This window comes from Camelus bactrianus, chromosome 1 (genome assembly GCF_048773025.1).
Source record: "Camelus bactrianus isolate YW-2024 breed Bactrian camel chromosome 1, ASM4877302v1, whole genome shotgun sequence".
Taxonomy (NCBI): Eukaryota; Metazoa; Chordata; class Mammalia; order Artiodactyla; family Camelidae; genus Camelus; species Camelus bactrianus.
In genome coordinates, this window is record NC_133539.1 from 107575023 (window position 1) to 107596566 (window position 21544).

The 21544-nt window shown below is 37.6% G+C and overlaps 1 protein-coding gene across 3 annotated transcripts in view; it reads right to left on the bottom strand.

Moving 5' to 3' along the window:
• The window catches only part of NCK1 (NCK adaptor protein 1), a 68106-nt gene that overhangs the window by 31440 nt on the left and 15122 nt on the right, over nt 1-21544 (bottom strand). The window contains exon 1 of one of the 3 annotated variants that reach the window (XM_010947699.3): nt 15299-15408. The exons of the other annotated variants lie outside the window; for them this stretch is intronic. Within the exon in view, the coding sequence (XP_010946001.1) occupies nt 15299-15326 (28 nt within the window). The 5' untranslated portion in view covers nt 15327-15408. Of the gene's footprint in view, nt 1-15298; nt 15409-21544 lie in introns of those variants that run through there. 3 annotated transcript variants of the gene reach the window in all.

Sequence of the window (21544 nt, forward strand, 5' to 3'; positions counted from 1 at the left end):
TACTTTTGAAAATACCACTTTAAAAACATCCCTAATATGAGAAAGCACAAAATAATGACAAAGATTAAAGTCCCATGCATATCAAAATTCATTCACTTACTCATTCAACGAATGTTTACTGAGTAGTTACTACAGACCAGGAGAACAGTGAGCTAAAGCCTGAGAGTAAAGACAGGCATATCAAGCAAAAATCCTGCTCTCAAAATATAGATTATAATTTTATTTCTTCAACAACTGATTTAATTAATGTCTTTTATATACAAGGCATTAATCCTTATATGATTATTTTGTCAGGTATCACAAAACTTTACTTATTACTCTCTGAATTACAATAAGCTATATCAAGATCAAAATAAGAATGTATTGTCATTTCATAATCTGAAGAATATTACATTTTATATGATTTAGTCATTATATGTTACTGTAAAAGCAGTATAGTAATCTTGCTAATACTGCTAAATTGTAAGCAGACAATTATGGCATAAACCACCACCTATGACAAAAGTGTAAAATAATGAAGAATTTAATGTCAAATTAATACAACAAATGTAAACATACTAACTGATCTAATTCTTATCGTACTTCGTAACAACTAAACATAAATGGGTTAATAATTGACTATAATCACATTTTTATGTGTATTTTTAAAATTGTGGTTAAAATATACGTTATGAATTGAACTCCCACCCCCTCAAATTGAGATGAAGTCCTAATTTCTAGCACCTCAGAATGTAACTACAATTTGGAGATAGGGTCTTTAACAAGGTAATTAAGGTAAAATGAGGTCATTAGGATGGACCCTAATCCAGTCATTTTAAGAGCTAATTAGTTCACAGATACACTCAGTGGGAAGACTACATGAAGACAGTGGGAGAAAACAACCATCCAACAAGCCAGAAAAAGATCTCAAAAGAAATCAAACCTGCCAGTATTTGCTCTCAGATCAGACTCCAGCCTCCAGAACTTCGAGACAATAAATTTCTGTTGTTTAAGCCACCCAGTGTATGATACTTTGTTACGGTAGCCCTAGCAAACTCATACAATACACATAGAATTTATCATCTGAACCATTTTTAAGTGTACAGTTTTGTGGCATTAAGTACATTCATAGTGTTATGCAATCATTACCACCATCCATCTTCAGAACAATTTTCATATTGCAAAACTGAAACTCTACACCCATTAAATGATAACTCTCCTATACACAGCCAAACTACTAATTAAGTATGAGAGAATAAAATCATTTTCAGATATGCATTCTCAAAAAATATTTAATTCCAATGTACCTTTACTCAGGAAATAACTAGAGAACATACTATAGCAAAACAAAGGAGTAAAGGAAGAAAAAAGAAGACACTGAAAGCAGAGGAACCAATGAAGAAAGGCAAAAAGATTCCTAGGATGTCAACAAAAGCAAATTAAGCTCTGAAGCAGGCCTAGAATAAATAGTCCAAACTGGAATACAATTACAGGAAAAAGAAAAAAACTGACAGGTAACCTGACAGATATGACCACATGAAAAATTATACAAATACAAATTTTATAGAACTCTTGGTGGGCGTGGGAAGGCTAAGCTATAAATTCAAAGAAAATTTTAAATGAGAATCTAATAAATTCCTTGTGAATTTCAAGAAAAAATAAGTTACACAAGACAGGATATTTAGTCATAGGAGGTGGGTCAGCTGTAAGCAATACATACATGGTTATGTGGTCATACTAACGAAAACACTGAATCTGAGTATGTAATTTTATCAAGACAGTGGCGCCAAGAAAGATAGGTTAAGAAAATGAATGCCAACATTCATCTTAAAACCAGCAGATGTCTAAATTTAATGAATAAGAGATAATAAGACATTATAAAGATTTTACTTATCAAAGTAATACATGAACATAGTTTAGAATGTCATATAGTGCTAAGAGGCCTATAACAAAAGTAACAGTATTTAGTTCTGCTCCTTTTTCCTCCCCCTTGCCTCGAGGTAATCACTCTCACTTTTTTTAGCTGTTTCTTCTCGTTTCATCAAGTATCATTAGAAACAGATAGAGAAGTTGAAAGTGATTACTTCCTGAGTCAAAGGGGTGAGAAAAGTAGAGGGAGAGCAAAGGATTGCTATTTTTGTTATAGGCCTCTTAGCACTATTTGACATTTTAAACTATATTCATATATTGATGACTAAAAAATGTAGAAAGCCTCACTGATCCCTTAAAAATAAAAAATTCAGTCAATCAAAATACTGAATAGCTAACTTTTATGCTGTACCAGCATCTATTCTCTCTTCTTTTTGTTATACTATCTCAACTTCTTTCTGAGAAACTATCCTCTCTATCCCCACCCCAATTCTATTCCACCATTTTTCAGGTGGAGTTGCACCAACTCAGATACAGTATCTGCAACTCATTTTGGCCAATCAGAATATTAAATTCCCTTAATTCTTGTCACTAGTTCGAGAATGGGCTTAAAACTCAAGTTGTTCATCCAGAAAGACTCCTGGGATACCTAAAGGGGTTACTGGGAAGACACTCTTTTCCCAACAGACTTAAATCTGAGAGCACGTACCCTCAGAGTAAACGTCACCATGTAGAACCTGGCAATGAAGCTGAGAGGCAAACAAAGATTAGATTTCAGTTTTTGAGCCCCCAAACCTAATCATTCTTCAATCTAGAATCTAACCCCAACTTTTTTCATAAATTTCATTTATGAAATGAAAAATTGTTAAAACAAAAATAGGGCCAATATATAAGACAGTAATAGGCATCATAACTGACTGAAAAAAAAAGAGTATCAAATTTAAAGGGAGAAAACACTATAAGAAAGGAGACTTCAGATGGAAGAAAAATAAACAGAAACAAGAATACAAAAAGCTAGATGGAGATTAAGGAAATCCCAATAGTAGCAAGTACAGATATTTCCAAATTTAACAACTCTGTGTATGTTTGTGTGTATAAACACTTTGGAATGGGTTTAATGAAAATCAACTCTGAACACTATGTGGAGCTTATAAACAACCAAATCACTGAATTTACCAAGCTTTCGCTTGTAAACATCTTTACCAGTTATTTTTTTTGAGGTCCTACTATGTGCTGGGCACATTATGAGCAAACCAGCTTACAAGCTAAAGCGGTCCTGGAAGAGCTTATAGGCTAGAGGGAAAAGTTCTATTTCTTGTTAATATTATTTTATCTGTAGTGCTGACTTAAACTTATTCCACTCCCAATTAGCATCACAAAGTATGCCAATTGCATCTGTAAATTAGGTCCAGTGTGTTGCTACTGTTTATACATTTAGCTACCTCTGACTGGACCAGACCAATAAAACCACCCATCTTTTCACTTTATAAAACTCTTAGCTCCCAGAATACATCTATTTTAAAATGTAATATAAAAACACATGGTCTGCCTTTAATTCCAAAGACCTAAAGAATAAAAAAATATAATGGTCCTAAGAAGGCAAGCTTGGTATCAAGTACAAAACAGGACAGATCCAGAGAAGCAGCATAACAAGTTTATATCCACTAGTTCTACGACAGGCTGTACATTCTGGTTTTATTCCCCTCATACAGGGTAATGCCAAAAAGGGGACTATTCATATTTGGAGGAGGGCTTTTCTACTCTATATGTCATCCATCCTGGAGGTTCTGGGAAATACAAAGTATCTTCCTGAAACAAGGAAGTAGGAATTTTATTCAGCCTAGACTGCCTCTTAACCCCTAAGAGCTGGGGGAAAAGACCATCATAAAGAATCATGTCCTTTACCTAAGGAGAGTAGAGCTGAACTAGGTAACTCCACTCTCAAAAACAAAATGGGAGTCAAAAACTAGAGACCAGAGGCTATGACAGCAAAACACTTGGGTTATCTCTTATTTCTTTATTATTTATTATCTGTCTAGATTCTCTTAACTCTTCAGCCAAGCCTGAGTAACTCTCAAGTCGTTGTGTAGGTTAAATAGCTTTAAAAGTACAAAGAAAAATCTTCACCTTCTGAGATCTTATTCAAGGGAAAAAGGAGAATAGGAACCAGTCCAGGCCTCAAGACAGAACACCTCACACTGTTCTCACAAAGTGATGCAATTCTCCACAGGTGCTTGCAAACTGTTATATTACTGCACACAGAGGGCTAGGTCTTCAGGGATAGTTCTCTTCTACCACCAACCCATCTAGCTTCCTCAGGCTATTCCTAATCTGTAGGGCTGGGAGGTACCTCTTAGCCCTATTTGACAATTTAAACCATGTTTACACATTACATTGATAAATAAGGATCCTCCAAGTGCAGGGTCTGCACCTAAGGGTGAGTACCTCCTTCAGTTCTGTACCTTAGGCAACTTAGTTGCTTGCCTCACTCTAGTCCCAGCCCTGCTTCACTGCCCCTCCAAATAAAATATGCTTATGATACATTCAATTTCCTTTCTAACCACATACTTGGGTTCTAGACACTACTGTGTCATTAGCTATGACTCAGGGAATGTCCTATCAACCTCCCTGAAACTCCATTTTCTTATCTGTAAAATAAGGAACCTGAATCAGATAAAATCCAAGTCTTTTTTGAGCACTAAAAATATGATCTAAGTTTCCCCTTAAATTTCCCAGACTAAACAAAACCAGATTTGTACTGTTTTTTAATTTTTTCATTATATTAACCCCTCACTACTCCACTCCTCTTTAGTATACTCTAATTACTGTATTCCTTAAAAGTGTTGTTTCAAGGTGTACATATTTCCAAAAGAATACACACAGCACAGGGGACAGTGGAACTATCATTTCCCCAAGACATACAGTATAAATAAGGTTTAGATTACATCATTACTTTTAGCAACTATATTCTCCTGTCATACACCAAACCTGTGGTCACCTGAAATCCCAGACATATTTAATATGCAATTAATTATAACATTTGTAAATCTTTCACATTAACTGCTGCACTTTACCTCCCCCTCATGGCCTCCATGCGTAAGTTTTATTCAAAAATAAATTCAGGACTTTACTCAGAGATGTCAGAATGGCTATTATCAAAAAGACAACAATTAAGTGTCAGAGAGAAAATGGACAAAAAAGAACTCTCATGCACCACTGGTGGGAATATAAACTGGTGAAGCCACTATGAAAAACGGTATAGAGATTCCTCAAAAACTTACAAATAGAACTACCATATGATCCAGGATTTCCACTTCTGGATATTTATCCAAAGAAAACCAGAACACTAATGCAAAAAGATATATGAACCCCTATGTTCATTGCAGCATTATTTGCAACAGCCAAGATATAGAAGCAAACTAAGTGCCCATCAACAGATGAATGGATAAAGAAGATGTGATACACACACACACACACACACACACACACACACACTGGAATATTACTCAGCTATTAAAATAAGAATGATATCTTGCCATTTGCAACAACATGGATGGACCTAGAAGATACTAGGCTAAGTGAAATAAGTTAGACAGAGAAGGACAAATACTATGTGATTTCAGTTATATGTGGAATCTAAAAAACAAAACAAATGCACAAACATAACTAAACGGAGTCATAGATACAGAGTAAACAGAAGGTTGCCAGAGGGTAGGGGTTGGAGGAGGAGAAAAGTATGTGAGGGAGATTAAGGGGTACAAACTCTCAGTGACAAAATAATTGAGTCACAGGTATGAAATACACTGTGGGGAATATAGTCAATAATTATGTAATATCTATGTCTAGTGACAGACAACAACTAGACTTACGGTGATCATTCTGAAATGTTTAGAAGTATGGAATCACTATGTTGTATACCAGGATCATAGGTGTTATAAGTCAATTATATTTCAAGAACAAACAAACTGAGATGGCAGATGTTCACTAAACCTATTGTGGTAATCATTTCCTGATGTACGTAAGTCAAGTCATTATGTTGTACACCTTAAACTTATACAGTGAGGTATGTCAATTATATCTCAACAAAACTGGGGGGGGGGGGTTAGGATGGTAAATTTTATGTGTATTTTACCACAATAAAAAAGTTGAAAAAAATATATACATTTAAACTTTTTAAGGTCTAATGTTTCCCTTTTTGTTTCATTTTTTATTAGATACTTTAGTCCTTTGTACTTAAATCCACTTCAAGTGTCAAAACCCTGTTTAGATAATTTACATAAACAATAAAACAATGGTAGTATGTGAATTATATGACTTTTAAAATAAATCAACTGATGAAAATGATATACAGGGGAACATGTTATGATAAGGTTAAAAAAAAATGGTATTACTGTTTTTTTTCCACAGCAGTAAAAATAAGATTTTAATAAAGTGTTTTAAGAGTTTTTCCTTTAACAAAAAAAGTCTTTCCTAAACAATATCATGTTTCCTGTTTAATTATTAAATTCTAAACAACCTAGTCTCCATCGTACAGCCAGCATAACTGAGCTTTTAACTCTTCTGCTCAAAATCTTTCAACGGTTCCTCCTAGACCTCAGAATAAAAACACCTTCACATAGTCATATCTTTCCATATTCTGTACCTATGCTCTACCCATATATAAAGATCCATGTTCTGCTCCCTGAATTTGGTATTCTATAAGGATGTTTATCTGTGTATTACTCCTTCTTTGGTACCTAAATTCAAGAGTCATTTCTCTAGGAAGCCTCATCAGAAAAGGCTGATTTAGGTACCTCTCCACTGTGCTCTTATACCACCTTTTATTTACTTTATTAAGGCACTCAACATCTTCTCATTAAAACAGGCTGCTTAAACAATGTCTCCCTACACAGGAAGTTCTTAGACAAAATAGACAAAGTCTCATTTCACTTTGTATACTTGGCACCTCTACAGAATACCACTCACATGGTAATTAAACTTACAGAATTAACATAACTTCCAGCTCCCTTCATATGATGTTTCAGTCCTCAATACAGCATGCCCTTCCTTGTTCAGCAAATTCCTGAATATCCTTTATGATCTTTTTCACATTTGTTTTCTTTGCATCATTTCCCCAGGCATCTGTGAGCAGTTAGTCGATCCCTTCGCTATGCATCTACCTAACTTCTCCTCTCTATATACTCATTCCACTGAATCTGAAATTCTCTTGTACAGTTCTTATAATTTCTGTATTTCCATATGGCAGAAACCATTAAGTGTCTACCTCTCCAACTGAGCTCAGCACCGGCTACCATAAGAAAAAAAAATGTATTTTAAGCTTCCTTTGGAGTTAGATGTGACTATTTAAGTCATACTCTTCAAGCAGTAGTCAGTTGCAGCTTACCTCCTATAACAAGTAGGTTTTGGTTTTACTCAGTATCGCTAACTCTGGTCCCCAGTATCATGTGAGACTCTTTCAGTCTCTATGATCTTACAGGACATGAATTCAGGACCACCTCAACTATTTCCATACCCAAATCCTGCCATAGCCAAGGCTTCAACCCCACTTTGCACTTCTAGCCCATTACTTCCACAGATAAATTTATCTCATTTTTAACAAGGTTTTTGTTTCTTTTACTTTTTTTTATTGAGTGATAGTCACTTTACAATGTTGTGTCAAATTCTAGTGTAGAGCACAATTTTTCAGTTATACATGAACATATATATATTCATTGTCACATTTTTTCCCACTATGAGCTACCACAAGATCTTGTATATATTTCCCTATGCTGTACAGTATAATCTTGTTTATCTATTCTGCATTTTAAAATCCCAGTCTGTCCCTTCCCATCCCCCACCCCCTTGGCAACCACAAGTTTGTATTCTATGAGTCTGTTTCTGTTTTGTATTTATGTTTTTTTTTTTTTAGATTCCTCATATGAGCGATCTCATATGGTATTTTCTTTCTCTTTCTGGCCCACCCCACCTAGAATGACACTCTCCAGGAACATACAAGTTGCCGCAGACGGCGTCAAGCTGTCAGTTTTCATGGCTGAAAAGTATTCCACCGCATAAATATACCATATCCTCTTTACTCAGTCATCCGTTGATGGCCATTTAGGCTGTTTCCATGTCTTGGCCACTGCAAACAGTGCTGCTATGAACATTGGGGTGCAGGCGTCATTCCAAAGTAAGGTTCCCTCTGGACACATGCCCAGGAGCGGGACTCCTGGGTCACACGGCAAGTCTATTCCTAGTCTTCCAAGGAATCTCCATACGACTTTCCACAGTGGCTTTCCTTGCCTCCCTCTCCCACTCTTAATGATTTAGATGTCTTCTTTTACAATTTTGTGTTTATTGTTTTTGTAATTCATGGCAGTTATCTCCTTTCCAGTTATGAGTTTCTCATTTTTGTAGCATCCTGCTTCTTTTCTATTTAGAGTAGGCCTGTCAATATTTCTTTTAGCATGGGTTTAGCGTGCTAAACTCTTTGTTTTTGCTTGTCTGTGAAGTTCTTTATCTCTCTCTCTATTCTAAAGGATAGCCTTGCTGGATAGAGTATCCTAGGCTGCATCTTTTCTTCATTCAGGACTTTGAATATATCTTGCCACTCCCTTCTGGCCTGTAGTGTTTGTGTAGAGAAATCAACTGAGAGCCTTATGGGGGTTCCCTTGTAACTCACTCTTTGTTTTTCTCTTGCTGCCTTTAGGATCATTTCTTTATCCTTGACTCTGGCCATCTTGATTATGATATGTCTTGGTATGGGTCTTTTTGGGTTCTTCCTGTTTGGGACCCTCTGAGCCTCCTGTACTTGGATATCTGACTCCTTTAGGTTTGGGAAGATTTCAGTCATGATTTTTTCAAATATCTTTTCAATCCCCTTTGTTCTTTCTTCCCCTTCTGGAACCCCTATTATGTGTAGATTGGCACGCTTTATATTATCCAATAGGTCCTTTATATTGTTTTCATTGTTTATTTCTTTTTCTCTCAGCTGTTCTGATTGGGTGCTTTCTGTTGTCCTGTCTTCTAGGTCACTTATTCGTTCCTCTGCATTAGCTAGCCTGCTTTGTACAGCCTTTAGGTCAGCTCTCATCTCAGCAAATGAGTTTACTAATTCTACTTGGTTCTTCTTTATAGCTTCTATTTCATTTCTGACATATTTTATATCTCTAAACACTATTTATTTTAGTTCCTTCAGTACTTTGATCACTCCTTTTTTGAAATCTTGATCTAGTAGGCCATCAATGTCTATTTCCTTGATCATGCTTTCAGGGGATTTCTCTTGACCTTTTAATTGGGAGTGGTTCCTCTGCTTCTTCATATTGCTCATATCTCTCTGGCACTGTGGCTTAAGGAGTATCAGTTATCTAGTTCTCCTGGAGACAGTGTGCTCTTAATGATTTTATCAAGAGGTCTTTGTGTCTTCACCCTGTTTCATGAACTCAGCTTGCTGTTTCCAAAGGCCCTCTGTTGGTGCCCTCATCTGTGCTGCTCCCAGTGGCTGTTGGCTAGCAGATCGCGCCCCCTCCCCAACACTGGGTCAGGTGCTGAGCTCTTACCCGGTAGGCGGGCGGGTCACTCCCCCTCTCGATGCTACAGTCAGATGCTGCTCTCAGGCGAGGCAGGTGGGCAGATCACGCCCCCTCCCAGCACTGTGGTCAGGTGCTGCGTTACTGCCAGGAAGGCAAGTGACCGCCTGCCCTCTCCCAGCACCATTCGCTCCGCTGCTCTGTGCAGCTGCCAGCTCCGCCTCAGGTCAGTGCCCCGAAGGCGGGCTCGGGGAAGACTGTGGAACAGCCCCGCCCCTGCTCCGTGCCAAATCTCAGCTTCTTGTCTGTCTTGACAGCATGAGTTCTCTGAGGTGCCAGGGCAGAAAGATCCTGTCTGCCTCAGGCTGTAAACAAGTCTCAGTCCTGCCTAGGAGATTGCGGAGCCCCTGGGTGTGGATTCAGGTCTCGGCCCCGCCCCCACCCGGGCGCTGCACACAGCAAAATATGGCGGCTGTGGCTGCGCCCCACCTCTCTTCTCACAAGAAGCGCCAGTAATGGCGGCGCAGGTCTGAGGAGACAAAGGCTATGGCGCCCCTCCCCCCAGGGCACACCAGCCCTGTTGCTTTGCTTTTTTCGCAACTTATGGGGAACTGAGGTTGTTCAGCTCCGTATCCCCTCCCACCACAGTGCGCAGCACCCTGCAGTCCCCCGGGGCTGCTTCAGTGCAGCCGCCCCAGTCCTCCACCTAGCTCGGGCAGCCTGTCCCGGCCCCAGCTGCCAGCTCGCATCTCGGGCTGGGTGTCGCAGGGACCCTTTGTGCCCGTTTAACTCAGTTCTGTCTGTCAGGAGGTGCTCAGGGCAGATCTTAGCCTCAGAGGCTCCCCCTTCGTCCAGCTGGCCTCTCCATTGGAGAGGGGAGACCCAGCAAATGAGCGCCAGTCCTCCTTTGCCACTCCCTCACCATGGGATCGGTCCCGCACTGTTTTGCTTTTTCTTCTTTCTTTCCTTTTCTCCTACCACATTTTTGGCGTCTTTGTCTTTCAAAGAGCATGATGTTCTGTCGGAGTTCGGCAGGTGCTCTGGTTGGCTGAGTAGGTCCATAGATGTGAGTTTTGGTGTATTTGTGGAAGAGGGTGAGCTACGAGCATCCTTCTACTCCGCCATCTTGCTTTGTATCCCCCAACAAGGTTTTACCTTTTAAAATTCTTTCTATTTTATCTACCATTGCTTTTTTTTTACAGCAGGCATATATTATACCCATTCTAATATGTTAAAAAATTGAAAAATCTATTAGGTCAACCAATTATTAAAACTATATGGGCCACTGCCGATATTTGTGAAGAATGTTAATACGATAAAGCCAAAAGGTTGTATAGGTTATATACATACCTTCTGCTAAAAGGCTATTTTGAGATTATAAAGAAACATATGCTCTTTTCTTCCCCTGAAAATCATGTTTATCAACTCTTTCTTTTCTTTCTTTTTTTTTTTTTTTTTTTAGTACTTTTGAAGGGTAAGTTTCCAATGCTACTTTCAGGAATACCATCACTACTAAGATAGAAACAATATTTATCACTGTACCACCAGTTCTTAGCATATCAGGCACACAAGGATTTGGTGACTGAGGTTGATGCCACATAAGGATAGGGTACCTGTGGCAATGAGGTCAATAGGTAGGATTCTATATTTCCACTTTGTTACAAACTGATTACAGGCAGTATTTGTTACAAGGCAGTATTCAGTTATCAACTCATCAAAAGACAGAAAAAGAAGAAAAGAGTAGACAAAACAAGAAAAAATAAGTCTACTTATAAACTATATGTAAATGAGTTTAGCTCATTTATAAGGGCTTATCAGATTTGATATAAAAATAAAATACAAAATCTAAAGCTGCTTATAGGAGAGAAAGGCTGAAAATAAATGAAAAAAATTTCTGGCAAAGACCAACACAAAAAAAGATGATGTAGCAATCTTAATAACTGACATAATATTATGGCAACATTAACAGGTATGAAGAGGTATTATATATATAGTAATAAAAGTATAAATAAGCTAAGGAAATATATCAAAACTTTATATATACCTCACTTTTAATATAAACAAGGGAAAACTAATATAATTACAAGAAAAATTCATCTTGAATCACTGCATGAACCTCTAATACACTTATATTAAAAACTGATAAGAGGTAAGTAAGGATATAGAATACTTGATCCACAAAATCATTAAGTTTAATCTAACAGTTACATAGAGAACCTCCATCAAACAGAAGAATATATATTTTCAAGTATACATGGAACATTTTAAATAACTGATCATATATTCACAAAGAAAGACAAAAAGTTCAAAGAACTTATATCTAAGACCACCTTCTCTGACCATAATGTTGAAATCATCAATAAAACATTTTTAGATGTTTGAAAAATTAAAAATGGCCTCCTAGACAAAAAAATTTAAAAGAAAAAATCATAATAGAAATAAAATAAGAACCAGGCAACAATAAAAGTATTAAGCTATCAAAATGTGGAGCTCAGCTTATAGCCTTAACGCATCTGTAACAAAAACATAAGACTAAATATGCTTAACTAATACATTTTCAATTAAAAAACAGGAAAAAGGCAACAGAGCAAATCTTAAGAAAGCTTAAGTGTATTAGTCATATTATAAAATTTTCTATATTTTATAAAGCTCTGACATGGCAGGGCCCTTCGGACCCAGGGAAAGACTGTACCTCCCAGGGTTACCTAATCCCTGGAGATAGCTTGAAAGCACATCTTTGATGTACAACCAACCAGTCCAGAGCCCATATCCCCAGTCATCTCCATCAAAAAACTCTCAAATACCAAGCCAATATTTTCCCTACCCTAAATTACCCCAGGGTCATGTACTAGTGATAACTAAAGACCACCTCTATCACCCAGAGCTATAAATTATTCAAACTATCCAAACCCAAACTTGCTCAAGCTTGCATACCCTGCCTCATCCATTCCTTCTCACAGACAACAGTAAAGGCTCTGGCCTATACTTTCACCTTGCTCCTTTGTCTCCTTGGTGCTTCCCCAGGTGGCTCAGGGTGGTGTGGCTCCTGTTCCTAAGGAATTGTGAGTAAAAACTTCTCCTTCATGACAGTCATTTCCATGACAGTGTGTGTGTTTTACTCTACCTGATTAAACCAAATCCTGGGTACATTTCAAAACATTAAAGGAAATAAAGAGCAGAATTTAACAAAATGGAAAGTCAGAAAAAAATATCCTAATGGCCCACATTCTGCCTATGGAGTGTGCATATCTCCTAAGCTGTTTTCCTTTCTGAGTGAGACAGACCCCACTAGCTGTGAAGTGTGTTCTCTCTCTAAATAAACTTGCTTTCACCTTAAAATTAAAAAAAAAAAAAAAAAAAACCCTAGAGAAGAGTTTTTCAAACTTAGGAATCACAAGCACTATCTATAAAGGAAAAAAAATAAATATGGAAAAGATTGACAAAAAGGTACATTAAATCTTCTGCTTTCCTTAAAATCAGCAGTGAGATAGAATTCACACACAAAATTCACTGATTTTAAGTGTAGAGTTCGAGTCTTGACAAGTACATAAAATTGCATAACCCAGACCACAATCAAGATCTAAAATATTTTAATCACCCCAATAAGTCCCCTTGTGCTTCTTTATAGTCAGTCCTCTCCTTCTTAGCAACTACTAAGGGGCTATCACAATAGTTTTTGCCTTTTCTTGAATTCCTCATAAAAGGAATCATATAAGTTGACTATATTAAATTTAACACTTCTGTTCATCAGATCCCTTACTATCAAAAACATCACCAACTTACTTTGAAAAATGTTATAAAAAGCCTTACTAAAAGAGAGAAAGTTCTAGTGAGATTAGTATCACCAGAGAATACAAATAGCAACTTATCAGACATAGAGATGAACAGATGGCATAATGGAGCTGGGAACCCTTGCATTCTGGGAGGGAGTAGAATTTACTTTACTCTAGAAATGGGACTGCCTTCCCTGCCCAAAGCATCCCTCAACATTTATAGTACCCCTGCCCGACACCATTATCCAACAGCTTCAAAATGTTTGCTTTATCAAAATGAGACCCATCTTAACACCACCTCAAACCAAAGGACTCGTTTAATGGTGAAGGAGAAATAACAATAAGCATTTGACCATGGCATCCACTGGTCCTACTACATATCACATCATGAGGAAACTGCCACACTACCAGAATGATGGAGTGGCATATTAAAGGCTCAGCTGACCAGTCATCCTGTTGGTCTTCCAGGATGCAGTATATGCACTGAACCGAAGAGTATGGTGTTACATCCCTATTAGCTAGAATGCACATGTCCAGAAGCCCAAAGATAAAAGCTGGACTGACTCTTTCCCCAATCAATCCCAGTAACTCACTTACGGAATCTGGGAGTCCCATACCCACAATTTAAAACCTCTCTTGTATTAGAGGTCCTGTGGGTAATGCTTCTACCTGATGATACAACAAGGGTTCCAATGAACCTAAAAAGCTACAACCACAAAAGTCAATGGAAGAGAGGCTTCCAGAGGAGGGAGGCACCAAGCACCTTCTTGATACAGGGCCTTTGCACACATGTTCTCTGTTAGAATGTTCTTCCCTACTTCTTTATCCGCTGAATTTCAACTCATCCATCCAGTCTCTAATTAAGAGAAATCTTCTCCAATCCCTGAATGTCAGGGCTAGGCTAGTTTCTCTCTCCCTTTACATGCTCTCATGGCTCTGAAAGTTTCCTACATAACCCTTATCACAATTGTGTTAATTGAAATGTGATTAATATAAATAGAATTTTACTAATTGAAATGTAATTAAAAGAATGTGCATTTTACAAAAAGCTACAACCACTACCTGGGCACTTCAGGCTCCCCCTTAGTCTTGACAGACTAGCAGGCAAAGAAAGAAAGAAATATACCAGCAGTGATAAGTGACTGACTATATTAGGAGTTGTTGTATACAGTGTGGGCAGGGAGCAATCTGTCTGAAACTCAGGGCATTTTCCATGCTTGGTACTAACAAAGAAAACAGTAAATTGCAGCAACCATGGCCAAAAAGGGGCAAGACAACTAAGGGCTCAAGTCCCCCAAAGATGGAAGTCTCCAGGTCACAAGCAGCCTAGAGCAGCTGGACTGCCTGCTGGTCCCGCACAAGGGAAATCTAAAACATGTGGTGAAGGAGGAAGATGATGAATACTAATCCTTGGCTCAAGACCAGCTGCATCAGCAAGTTGCACCAGCTTGCACCACCAACCCTTTCTAAATTTCTGTTGAAGAGACTGCAGTGATTCAGTGAAGGATTAGAATCGATGCAGGGTCCAAGTAGATCATAGTAGAGCAAGAGGTACATTTGTGGCAGTTTGTTACACAGCAAAAAACTAAAACAGCTAGAATCAAAGGAGAGGCTGACAGCAAGACAGATTCTATCAGAATTCTCTTACACTTCATCTTCATGCTATCCAACTCTCCTTTGATTCTAGCTGTATTAGTTTCCTAATGCTGTGTAACAAACTGCCGCAAATTTAGTGGCTTAAAACAATACAAACCTCTTATCTTAAAGTTCTGGAGGCAAGTTCAAACAGGTTTTACAGGGCTAAAATCAAAGTCTGCACTCCTTCAGGAGGCCCTAGGGGAAAATTCATTCATTGTCTACTCCAGCTTCTTAGAAGCTGTCCACATTCCTTGGCTCCTAGCCATATCATCATGACCTCTGCTTCCACTGTCACATCTCTTTCTAAAATTGACACTCCTGTCTCCCTCTTACAAGGCTCTATGTGATCACATTGGGCCCACCCAGATAATCCAGAAAAATCAACCTGTCTCCAGAGTTTCTTCTGCCATGCAAGGTAATATATTCACAGGTTTATAAGATTAAGATGTAGATATCTTTAGGACACCATTATTCTGCCTACCACATTAGTCATAACCTAAGGCTAATAATTTCAGGTAGGTTTTGACTTACTTCTCCCATAGTATTCAATGTGATTCATTTTCTTCCTGCCCTACGGCTTCGTTAAAGCCATGAAGTGAGACAACACTGGGAACCCACTTGACAGGCTCTTGTTTGCAGCCCTAAAACGGGAGAGGGAAGGAGAAAGAATTTACACCCTACCGAGGCAATCATCAACTTATGGAGAAGAACACATGATACAGTTTACGCTCGTCCATCCCTGAATAGATAATTTGAAAAGCATCTAGATCCTCAGAAATTCCCACTGGGATTAAGCCCTAATTGCCACATAAATTAATAACTCAATAACACAGTCTTCTTTTTTTTTTTTTTTTTTTTTTGGTAGGGGGTGTGGGGGGTGGTAATTGGGTTTATTTATTTATTTAGTGGAGGTACTAGGAATTGAGGCCAGGACCTCGTGCCCTGGCATGCACTCTACCACTGAGCTATATACCCTCCCCCTTAATAACACAGTCTTGTATTGGCTTTTCTTCTTTTATTTCATTCACCCTGGTCTCTCGCTCTTGATACCCCAGATCACCTGCCAAATAAATTACCTGCACACAACTACTTGCTTTTAAATTGTACTTTAAGGAAATCTACTTCAGGATGACACCTGCACCCCAATGTTCATAGCAGCACTATTTACAACAGCCAAAACATGGAAACAGCCTAAATGTCCATCAACAGGTGACTGGATAAAGAGATGTGGTATATTTATACAATGGAATACTATCAGCCATAAAAACCGACAACATAATGCCATTTGCAGCAATATGGATGCTCCTGGAGAATGTCATTCTAAGTGAAGTAAGCCAGAAAGAGAAAGAAAAATACCATATGAGAGCGCTCATATGTGGAATCTAAAAAACAAAAACAAACAAACAAACAAAAACAAAGTGTAAATACAGGACAGAAATAGACTCACAGACAGAGAATACAGACTTGTGGTTACCAGAGGGGTGGAGGGTGGGAAGGGATAGACTGGGATTTCAAAATTGTAGAATAGATAAACAAGATTACACTGTATAGATAGCACAGGGAAATATACACAAAATGTTATGATAACTCACAGAGAAAAAAATGTGACAATGAGTGTGTATATGTCCATGAATGACTGAAAAATTGTGCTGAACACTGGAATTTGACACAACATTGTAAAATGATTATAAATCAATAAAAAATGTTAAAAAAAATTGTACTTTACGGAAGAGGATGGGGAAGAAACCTGGTAAAGATAATCAGGTAAAGAGTTTTAGACACAGAAAATGGAAACACGATTTAATAAAATGAAAGGTATACACACAGGAGAGCGTCTGATGTTGACATTATCACTGTATAACTTTGAGTCAAATCTCTTAGCTTCTCTATTTTATCAACTGTAAATGAATGGTTTGACTTCCATGACTCTTAGTTCTTTTCAGCTCTAAACTTTTATGATACAACAAACAACACGATGGACTGGTGAAAGGGGACAGCAGAAAGGCAGAGTTGTGAGATTATCACCAAAGAGGCCAGCCAAGTAAACTGTGAACTAAGCTAGTCAGAAGGTAATGTAGTATGGATTCAAAAAGCCATAGAGAAATCAGATCCCTCATACACTGCTGGTGGAAATGTAAAATGGTATAGCCACTTTGGAAAACAGTTTGGCAGTTCCTCAAAAGGCTAAACATAGCTACCAGATAACCCAGCAATTCCATTCCTGGTTATATAAGCAAGAGAAATGAAAACATGTATTCACTAAAAATTAATAAAATGAAGTTGAACCCCTACCTTACACCATATACTAAACAGATCAAAGACCTAAATGGACGAGCTAAAAACCATAAAACTCTTAGAAAAAAAAAAAAAAACAGGGCAAAAGCTTCACATTAGCCTTGGCAATAATTTCTTGGATTTAACACCAAAAGCACAGGCAACAAAAGAAAAATTAGATAAACTGGATTTTATCAAAATTAAACTCTTTTGTGTGCCAAAGGACAATACCATGGAATGGGAAATAATATTTGCAAGTCACATATCCAATAAGGAATTGATATCCAGAATATATAAAGAACACTGACAATTCAACAGCGAAAAAACCAACCCAATTAAAAAATGGGAAAAGAATTTGAATAGACATTTCTCCAAAGAAGATATACAATTGGCCAATAAGCACAAGAAAAGATGCTCAACATCACTAATCATTAGGAAAATGCAAATCAAAACCATAATGATATAACACCTCACACTCATTAGGGTAGCTAATCCTATAAAAAAAAAAAAGCAGAAAATAACAAGTATTGGTGAAGACGTGGAGAAATTAGAACCCTTGCGCATTACTGGGAGGAATGTAAAATGGTGCAGCCACTGTGAAAAACAGTTTGGATTCCTCAAAAACTTAAAAATATAATCAAGCAACTCTACTACTGGGTATACATCTAAAATAAGTAAAAGCAGGGTCTTAAATAGATATTTGCATACCAAGCAGTGCCTTTCCAAGCAGGTCCTAAGAAAACTGAGTTTCCTATCAGCATAGACACAGCCCTGTGCTTTCCTGAATTTGAACCCCTGGTACACCTTAAGGAGACTGAGTTCTGTTTAGCCTAGATGCTGAGATTCTGGGTTACCAAAGCCCAAGCCCACCATATTCATTGCAGCATTATTCACAATAACCAAAAAGCAGAAGCAAACAGCGTCCATCAACAGATGAAAGCATAAATAAAATGTGATATATACAATCAATGGAATATTACCAGCCTTAAAAAGGACATGCTACAATGTGAAAACATTATGCTAAGTGAAATAAGCCAATCACAAAAGGACAAATATTGTGTGATTCTGCTTAAATAAAGTTCCTAGAGAGATCAAATACATAGAGACTGAAGGCAGAATGGTGGTTGCAAGGGGCTGCAGGATGGGCAAATAAGACTTTAGTGTTTTATGGGTACAGAATTTCAGCTGAGGAAGCTGAAAAAGTTCTGGAAACAGCTGGTGGTGATGGCTGCACAACAGGGTGAATATACTTAAAGCCATAAAATATATACTTAAAAATGGTTAAAATGGTAAATTTTATATTACGTATATTTTACCACAATAAAAACAATCTATACATGAATATCCATAGCAGTATCATTCACAATAGTTAAAAGGGAGAAACAATCCAAATGTCCATCAACTGATAAATGGATAAATCTGGCATATCCATGCAATGGAATATTATTCAGCAATAATAATAATAAAGTACTAATACATGTTAAGATTAAAAAAATGGTTGTGCAATAATGAGGGGTTACAAATGGATGAACCTTAAAAATTTATGCTAACTGAAGAAGCCAACAAAGGGCTACATATTATTTGATTCCCTTTATGTGAAATGTCCAGAATGAACAAATCTATAGAGACAGAAGTACATTAATAGCTGTCTAGGAGGACAGAGGGTAGGGGAAGTCAGAGGGTGATAACTAACAGGATTGGGGTTTCTTTTGTGGGTGGTGTAAATGTTCTATGTGGTGATGGTTGCAAAACTATCTGAAAAGTACTAAAAGCTACTGAATTGTACACTTTATCTTGAGGTTGTTGTTTTTTTTTTTTTTAATTTCCTCTGATTTCATTGTTGACCCACCAGTTTTTCAGTAGCATGTCGTTTAGTCTCCATGTAATTGTTTTTCTCATTTATCTTTCTGTGGTTGATTACAGAACTGCATACTTTAAAATGGGTGAATTGTATGTATGTGAATTATATTTCAATGAAAATTTTTTTAAAAAGCCAACAAGACCTAGTGACTGAATGGAACTGTAAAATGAAGCAAAAGGATAAATAAAAGATTAACTAGAAAAGAGTAGAAACATCAGTTTGAATTCTTGCTCTGAGATTTATTATGTGTGACTTTGAGCAACTTAACTCAACCTCTCTGTGCTTTGGTAACACCTACTTACAGGGTTGTTGTGAATATTAAACAAAATAATATGTAAAACACTTAGTACAGTGCCTGCTACATAATTGCCTTCCCTGCACTATTCCTCCTACCTCATGCTAAAAATTACATCACCAATTGTATGGACATATAAAATCAATGACAGTTATATCCAAATTTTATGATAAAGAAATTATGTCTGTTACAGGTAGCAAATAATCTAAAAGTCACAAATTATATGCTACTGGAAAAGCAATTTTCAACTGCTAATTCAAGCTGAAACCAGAGGCAAAGGCAAAGATAAACTTTAGAACCTCTATTCACCAATTATCTCTCAGCTTCTTTTTCTCTTCCCTTCCATTTTTAAACACTTCTTTCCTTACCTCCCCATCTTCTTTACCTTACCCTTTATTCCAAACTACTGCTCTTGATCATGAGAAAACAACAAGTGTTTTTTTCCCCATTATAATATATGTTAAGACGGAAAAACAAAAGATTGGTCTAAGACAACCAAACTCTCCCCAGCTAACCTGCCAAAGTTCCCTAAAGAAAAAGATAACGAAAAGGAATGCAGGAAAGCTCCCACTTTCCCTTGTGTTAATGGCTCTCTTACTTTATGATCTGGAGACAGAATCCTGTGGCATCTACAAAAAGGAACTGGAATTTCTGCATACTACCTAAAACTGAGTCCCAATACCAAAAGTCAAATGCTCTAAGCAGTTAGTACAACTTGACATACTAAACTACACTTCCATTTAAAATATAAATGTTAAATAAGAATTTAACCTCAGCCTATTTTAAAGGACAATGCCTTTCAAAGGAGCACCTGCATCATAATGCTTCTGAAATAAGATTCAGTAAAAGGATGTGGTTAACAAGCATGAACAGATGAACTGCCATTGTACTGCTATGATTTTGTATACTTTCAGATCAGAAAATTTCTACTAAAAACACTTCAAAATAAATTCATAAATGTTATCTCTATATAGGCTTTTAGTATAATTCTAACTCACTGTAACATTTAAAAAGACTGTATCTCTATAGAAAAGATGCCACAGCAAGCCCAGAAGCTTTTCTCCCTCTACGAAGTCCTTAATGCCTCCCTCATGCCTAATTGTATTGTTTCATTATATTTCACTTCAAAACGTTTACTGGACACTTATTGCACAGAGAAAGTACACTAAGTCCTTTTAATACAATAACTTTTCAGCTTTATACGTTTATTTCTGCTTCAGTTTGTAAGTTAGCCCAGGAGATTCCCCAAACAAACGCGATGGTGGTAGATATGATATATCATTTAGTAGCGGTAAAGGAGTTGGAGGAGGAGCAATTCCCATGGGTAGAGGTGGTACTGGTAGAGCTGGTGGTGGGGATGTCCCTCCAACTGCCTGTGGATGCAGTAGAAGTGGTCCTGGAATTTAAGAGCAATCTGTGAGTCCATACTCCTGGATTTCATGCTGGAATTCTGTTTCAAGGTCTTTGAATTTTTACTCTTATTTTTGCGGCTTGTCTTGAGTTTACAGTTGGGTTCTGAATTCTTCATTTTTCTGCAATGATGACCACTATTAGAAGTGCAAAATCAGTGTCTGATTCTTGTTTGTGCTTAACTCTGAGTCCACACCAAGGGAGTGCACGAGCTGTTGATCATGTGCTTTGATTTTCTTAAGAAACTGTGACCATCCTGCTGAGGTTCCTTCTTTATGTTTCCAGTTGAAGAGGATCTTTTTTGCTAGGTTCCAGTTTTTTGTGGTTTTTTTTTTTTTTTTTTCATGGTTGTTCAGTAGTCAGTTGTCGTTTTGTTACAGTCATGAGGAGAGGCGAGCTCGTGGTCCTCCTACTTCACCATCCTGACCTTGGCTGAGGCCGCATGCCAGTAGGGAAGTCTGCACCGATCTTCATGCGGGGCTGCCAGGACTCAATACAATATGCTAATAATCCCCACAGCAACCTTATGAGGCAGATACTAATATCGCCACTTTATAACCTTCAGGGAAGGTAACATTTCAGAACCTTCAAATGCATATCATAAAGAATAGCCACACTAGCAGCAGCCAAGTTAATCATCCCTCTTTCCTGAAACTCTTTGCTGGTTTCCTTAACCCTGTATTAAACTGGTTCTTCTCCTCCCTCTCTACCTACTCCTGGTTTACACGTCTGGCTTCTCTTTTTTCCCCCCCTTGCTCTTCTCAGTATATGCCCTCTCTCAGTAGATCATTCATTTTTATGGCTTCATCTTATCACCTTGGCCAGCTGACTCCCAAATCTATAATTCCAATTATGTTTTCTAATCCATCCTACTGTTCCTCAACACTTCTACTTGAAAGTCTTGCTACCACTTCAAACTCAACTTGCATCAATGCCA